At 42.4% G+C, this 5,995-nt stretch overlaps 1 protein-coding gene across 1 annotated transcript in view; it reads left to right on the top strand.

Moving 5' to 3' along the window:
- The window catches only part of rgs9a (regulator of G protein signaling 9a), a 39,167-nt gene extending 37,860 nt beyond the window's left edge, over nt 1-1,307 (top strand). Inside the window, exon 17 of the mRNA XM_031819974.1 lies at nt 433-1,307. Within this exon, the coding sequence (XP_031675834.1) occupies nt 433-592 (160 nt within the window). The 3' untranslated portion in view covers nt 593-1,307. The remainder of the gene's footprint in view (nt 1-432) is intronic.
- Nucleotides 1,308-5,995: the final 4,688 nt, after the last annotated feature.

A 5,995-nucleotide genomic window follows, 5' to 3' on the forward strand; every position in this document is an offset into this window, starting at 1 on the left:
CCCCCTGTCTCTCTCACCGCCCCTTCCCCTTCTCTGTCTCTCTCTTCCTCCTGTCTCGCTCTCTCTCTCCCCCCCCACCCCTTCCCCTTTGTCTCTCTCTTCACCCTCTCTCACCACCCCTTCTCTCTCCCTTCCCCTTCTGTCTCTCTTCCCCCCGTCTCTCTCTCTTCCCCCTGTGTCTCTCACCGCCCCTCCTCTCTCTCTCTTCCCCCTGTGTCTCTCACCGCCCCTTCCCCTTCTGTCTCTCTTCCCCCTGTCTCTCTCTCCCCCCTCTGTCTCTCTTCCCCCTGTCTCTCTCTCCCCCTCTCTGTCTCTCTTCCCCCTGTGTCTCTCACCGCCCCTTCCCCTTCCCTGTCTCTCTCTCCCCGCCCCTTCCCCTTCCCTGTCTCTCTCTCCCCCCTCCTCTCTCTCTTCCCTCTCCCTCCTCTCCAGTGATGCCCAGTTGGAGGCCAATGTGAGGAATCGTAACCCAGGCATCAGCCCCATCCTGCAGTGGCAGCAGGAGGAGGAGGAGAAGGCAGCAGCAGCTGTTGCTGCCAGGCCCATTGACGTCAAAGCCATGGTGGCCACCAACAAGCTGGACAGGAAGTAGAGAGGGCCCAGGGCATCATGGGAAATGGAGTTTAATATACATGCGGTTGTTCATCTAATATATATTTGGTTTCCATGGAGATGGTGTTACATTGGACTACTTTATGTCCTAAATATTGGATATTAGCTATTGTTTTAATGGAGATATTGGTATTTTATAGAATCATTTATGTCCTCGACAACTGATGTCAAGCCAGTACGGATTGGTTGATTGAGGGAAATAAACTATTGTCTGTTGAGTACCTGTGTTGTGTTAAGGCCATTTACTGTACTGAGAATGAATCTGCTGATGATAAAATCTACTTTAGTTCAGATGGACAGAGAACAGGGACTGTCTGTAGGGGCCCTCTGCTACACAACACACTACTATATCAACACACAGAGAACAGGGACTGTCTGTAGGGGCCCTCTGCTACACAACATACTACTATATTAACTGATACACAACATACTGATACACAACATACTACTACATCAACTGATACACAACATACTACTACACAACATACTACTACATCAACTGATACACAACATACTACTACATCAACTGATACACAACATACTACTACATCAACTGATACACAACATACTACTATATCAACTGATACACAACATACTACTACATCAACTGATACTGTGCTCTGAAAAAGTGTGTGTTCCGCGGACCGCTCCGGCTTATGATACTGTTGTATTAAAAGTCTATATTGATTTTCACAAAGTTCTTGGTTGTGTCATATTTGAACCGATTTTCCACTACAATACACAACATACTACTACATCAACTGATACACAACATACTACTACATCAACTGATACACAACATACTACTACATCAACTGATACACAACATACTACTACACAACACACTACTACATCAACTGATACACAACATACTACTACATCAACTGATACACAACATACTACTACATCAACTGATACACAACATACTGATACACAACATACTGATACACAACATACTACTACATCAACTGATACACAACATACTGATACACAACATACTACTACATCAACTGATATACAACATACTACTACACAACATACTGCTACATCAACTGATACACAACATACTACTACATCAACTGATACACAACATACTACTACACAACATACTGCTACATCAACTGATACACAACATACTACTACATCAACTGATACACAACATACTGATACACAACATACTACTATATCAACTGATACACAACATACTACTACATCAACTGATACACAACATACTACTACATCAACTGATACACAACATACTACTACATCAACTGATACACAACATACTACTACACAACATACTACTATATCAACTGATACACAACATACTACTACACAACATACTACTACATCAACTGATACACAACATACTACTACATCAACTGATACACAACATACTACTACACAACACACTACTACATCAACTGATACACAACATACTACTACATCAACTGATACACAACATACTACTACATCAACTGATACACAACATACTGATACACAACATACTACTACATCAACTACTACTACATCAACTGATACACAACATACTACTACATCAACTGATACACAACATACTACTACACAACATACTGCTACATCAACTGATACACAACATACTACTACATCAACTGATACACAACATACTACTACACAACATACTGCTACATCAACTGATACACAACATACTACTACATCAACTGATACACAACATACTGATACACAACATACTACTACATCAACTGATACACAACATACTACTACACAACATACTACTACATCAACTACTACTACATCAACTGATACACAACATACTACTACATCAACTGATACACAACATACTACTACACAACATACTACTATATCAACTGATACACAACTACACAACATACTACTACATCAACTGATACACAACATACTACTACACAACATACTACTACATCAACTGATACACAACATACTACTACATCAACTGATACACAACATACTACTACACAACATACTACTACATCAACTGATACACAACATACTACTACACAACATACTACTACATCAACTGATACACAACATACTACTACACAACATACTACTACACAACATACTACTACACAACACACTACTACACAACACACTACTACATCAACTGATACACAACATACTATATCAACTGATACACACCATACTACTACACAACATACTACTACATCAACTGATACACACCATACTACTACACAACATACTACTACATCATCTGATACACAACATACTGATACACAACATACTACTACATCAACTGATACACAACATACTACTACATCAACTGATACACAACATACTACTACATCAACTGATACACAACATACTACTACATCAACTGATACACAACATACTGATACACAACATACTACTACATCAACTGATACACAACATACTACTACATCAACTGATACACAACATACTACTACATCAACTGATACACAACATACTACTACATCAACTGATACACAACATACTACTACATCAACTGATACACAACATACTACTACATCAACTGATACACAACATACTGATACACAACATACTACTATATCAACTGATACACAGCCAGAGAGATAACAGTTGTTACCAGTCTGCAACTAGATAGATAACAGTTATCATTACCTGTCTGCATTAGATAGATAACAGTTATAGTTACCAGTCTGTAACTAGATAGATAACAGTTATCGTTACCAGTCTGCAACTAGATAGATAACAGTTGTTACCAGTCTGCAACTAGATAGATAACAGTTATCGTTACCAGTCTATAACTAGATAGATAACAGTTATCGTTACCAGTCTATAACTAGATAGATAACAGTTATCGTTACCAGTCTGCAACTAGATAGATAACAGTTATAGTTACCAGTCTGTAACTAGATAGATACCAGTTATAGTTAGTTGTCTGTCTGTCTGTCTGTGTCTGTCTGTCTGGTTCCAACACTCGGTCTGTCTGTCTCTCTCTCTGTCTGGTTCCAACACTCACTCTGTCTGTCTGTCTGTCTGTCTGGTTCCAACACTCACTCTGTCTGTCTGTCTGGTTCCAACACTCACTCTGTCTGTCTGTCTGGTTCCAACACTCACTCTGTCTGTCTGGTTCCAACACTCACTCTGTCTGTCTGTCTGTCTGGTTCCAACACTCACTCTGTCTGTCTGTCTGGTTCCAACACTCACTCTGTCTGTCTGTCTGGTTCCAACACTCACTCTGTCTGTCTGTCTGGTTCCAACACTCACTCTGTCTGTCTGTCTGGTTCCAACACTCACTCTGTATGTCTGTCTGGTTCCAACACTCACTCTGTCTGTCTGTCTGTCTGGTTCCAACACTCACTCTGTCTGTCTGTCTGGTTCCAACACTCACTCTGTATGTCTGTCTGGTTCCAACACTCACGCTGTATGTCTGTCTGTCTGTCTGTCTGGTTCCAACACTCACTCTGTCTGTCTGTCTGTCTGTCTGGTTCGCAACACTCACTCTGTCTGTCTGTCTGGTTCCAACACTCACTCTGTCTGTCTGTCTGGTTCCAACACTCACTCTGTCTGTCTGTCTGGTTCCAACACTCACTCTGTCTGTCTGTCTGGTTCCAACACTCACTCTGTCTGTCTGTCTGGTTCCAACACTCACTCTGTCTGTCTGGTTCCAACACTCACTCTGTCTGTCTGTCTGGTTCCAACACTCACTCTGTCTGTCTGTCTGTCTGGTTCCAACACTCACTCTGTCTGTCTGTCTGTCTGGTTCCAACACTCACTCTGTATGTCTGTCTGGTTCCAACACTCACTCTGTATGTCTGTCTGGTTCCAACACTCACGCTGTATGTCTGTCTGTCTGTCTGTCTGTCTGGTTCCAACACTCACTCTGTCTGTCTCTCTGTCTGTCTGTCTGTCTGGTTCCAACACTCACTCTGTCTGTCTGTCTCTCTGGTTCCAACACTCACTCTGTCTGTCTGTCTGTCTGTCTGGTTCCAATACTCACTTTGTCTGTCTGTCTCTCTGTCTGTCTGGTTCCAACACTCTGTCTGTCTGGTTCTAACACTCACTCTGTCTGTCTGTCTCTCTGTCTGGTTCCAACACTCTGTCTGTCTGTCTGTCTGTCTGGTTCCAACACTCACTCCGTCTGTCTGTTTCCCTCTACCTCTGTTCTGATAATCAGGTCTCTGACCCTTATTATAAAATATGTAATAAAACCTGAATCCTTTTATGAACCTGCTGCTTCTGAACATTGATAATGTGTCTGTGTGTGTGTGTACTGTCTGTATGTGTGTGTACTGTTTGTATGTGTGTGTACTGTCTGAATGTGTGTGTGTGTGTGTGTGTACTGTCTGAATGTGTGTGTGTGTGTACTGTCTGAATGTGTGTGTGTGTACTGTCTGTGTGTGTGTGTACTGTCTGTATGTGTGTGTACTGTTTGTATGTGTGTGTACTGCATGTGTGTGTGTGTACTGTCTGTGTCTGTCTGTGTCTGTGTGTGTACTGTCTGTGTCTGTGTCTGTACTGTCTGTGTCTGTGTCTGTACTGTCTGTGTCTGTACTATCTGTATGTGTGTGTACTGTCTGTATGTGTGTGTACTGTCTGTGTGTGTGTACTGTTTGTATGTGTGTGTACTGTCTGTGTGTGTGTGTGTACTGTCTGTGTGTGTGTGTGTGTACTGTCTGTATGTGTGTGTACTGTCTGTGTGTGTGTGTACTGTCTGTGTGTGTGTGTACTGTCTGTGTGTGTGTGTACTGTCTGTATGTGTGTACTGTCTGTGTGTGTGTGTGTACTGTCTGTGTGTGTGTACTGTCTGTATGTGTGTGTGTGTGTGTACTGTCTGAATGTGTGTGTGTGTACTGTCTGAATGTGTGTGTACTGTCTGTATGTGTGTGTACTGTCTGTGTGTGTGTGTACTGTCTGTATGTGTGTGTACTGTCTGTGTGTGTGTGTGTGCTGTCTGTGTGTGTGTGTGTGCTGTCTGTATGTGTGTACTGTCTGTGTGTGTGTACTGTCTGTGTGTACTGTCTGTGTGTGTGTCTCTGTGTGTGTACTGTCTGTGTGTGTGTGTACTGTCTGTGTGTACGGTCTGTGTGTGTGTGTACTGTCTGTGTGTGTGTGTCTGTGTGTACTGTCTGTGTGTACGGTCTGTGTGTGTGTGTACTGTCTGTGTGTGTGTGTACTGTCTGTGTGTACGGTCTGTGTGTGTGTGTACTGTCTGTGTGTGTGTGTCTGTGTGTACGGTCTGTGTGTGTGTGTACTGTCTGTGTGTGTGACTATCCTCACCTGTCTCCAGTCTTAGCAGCAGGACCCAGACAGTGGTCAGGTCTAAACTCAAACATTATCTCCACTATATTAATGAAATGAATCACACATCAACACAATC

The sequence above is a fragment of the Oncorhynchus kisutch genome, unplaced genomic scaffold, assembly GCF_002021735.2.
Source record: "Oncorhynchus kisutch isolate 150728-3 unplaced genomic scaffold, Okis_V2 scaffold2905, whole genome shotgun sequence".
In the NCBI taxonomy this organism is placed as follows: Eukaryota; Metazoa; Chordata; class Actinopteri; order Salmoniformes; family Salmonidae; genus Oncorhynchus; species Oncorhynchus kisutch.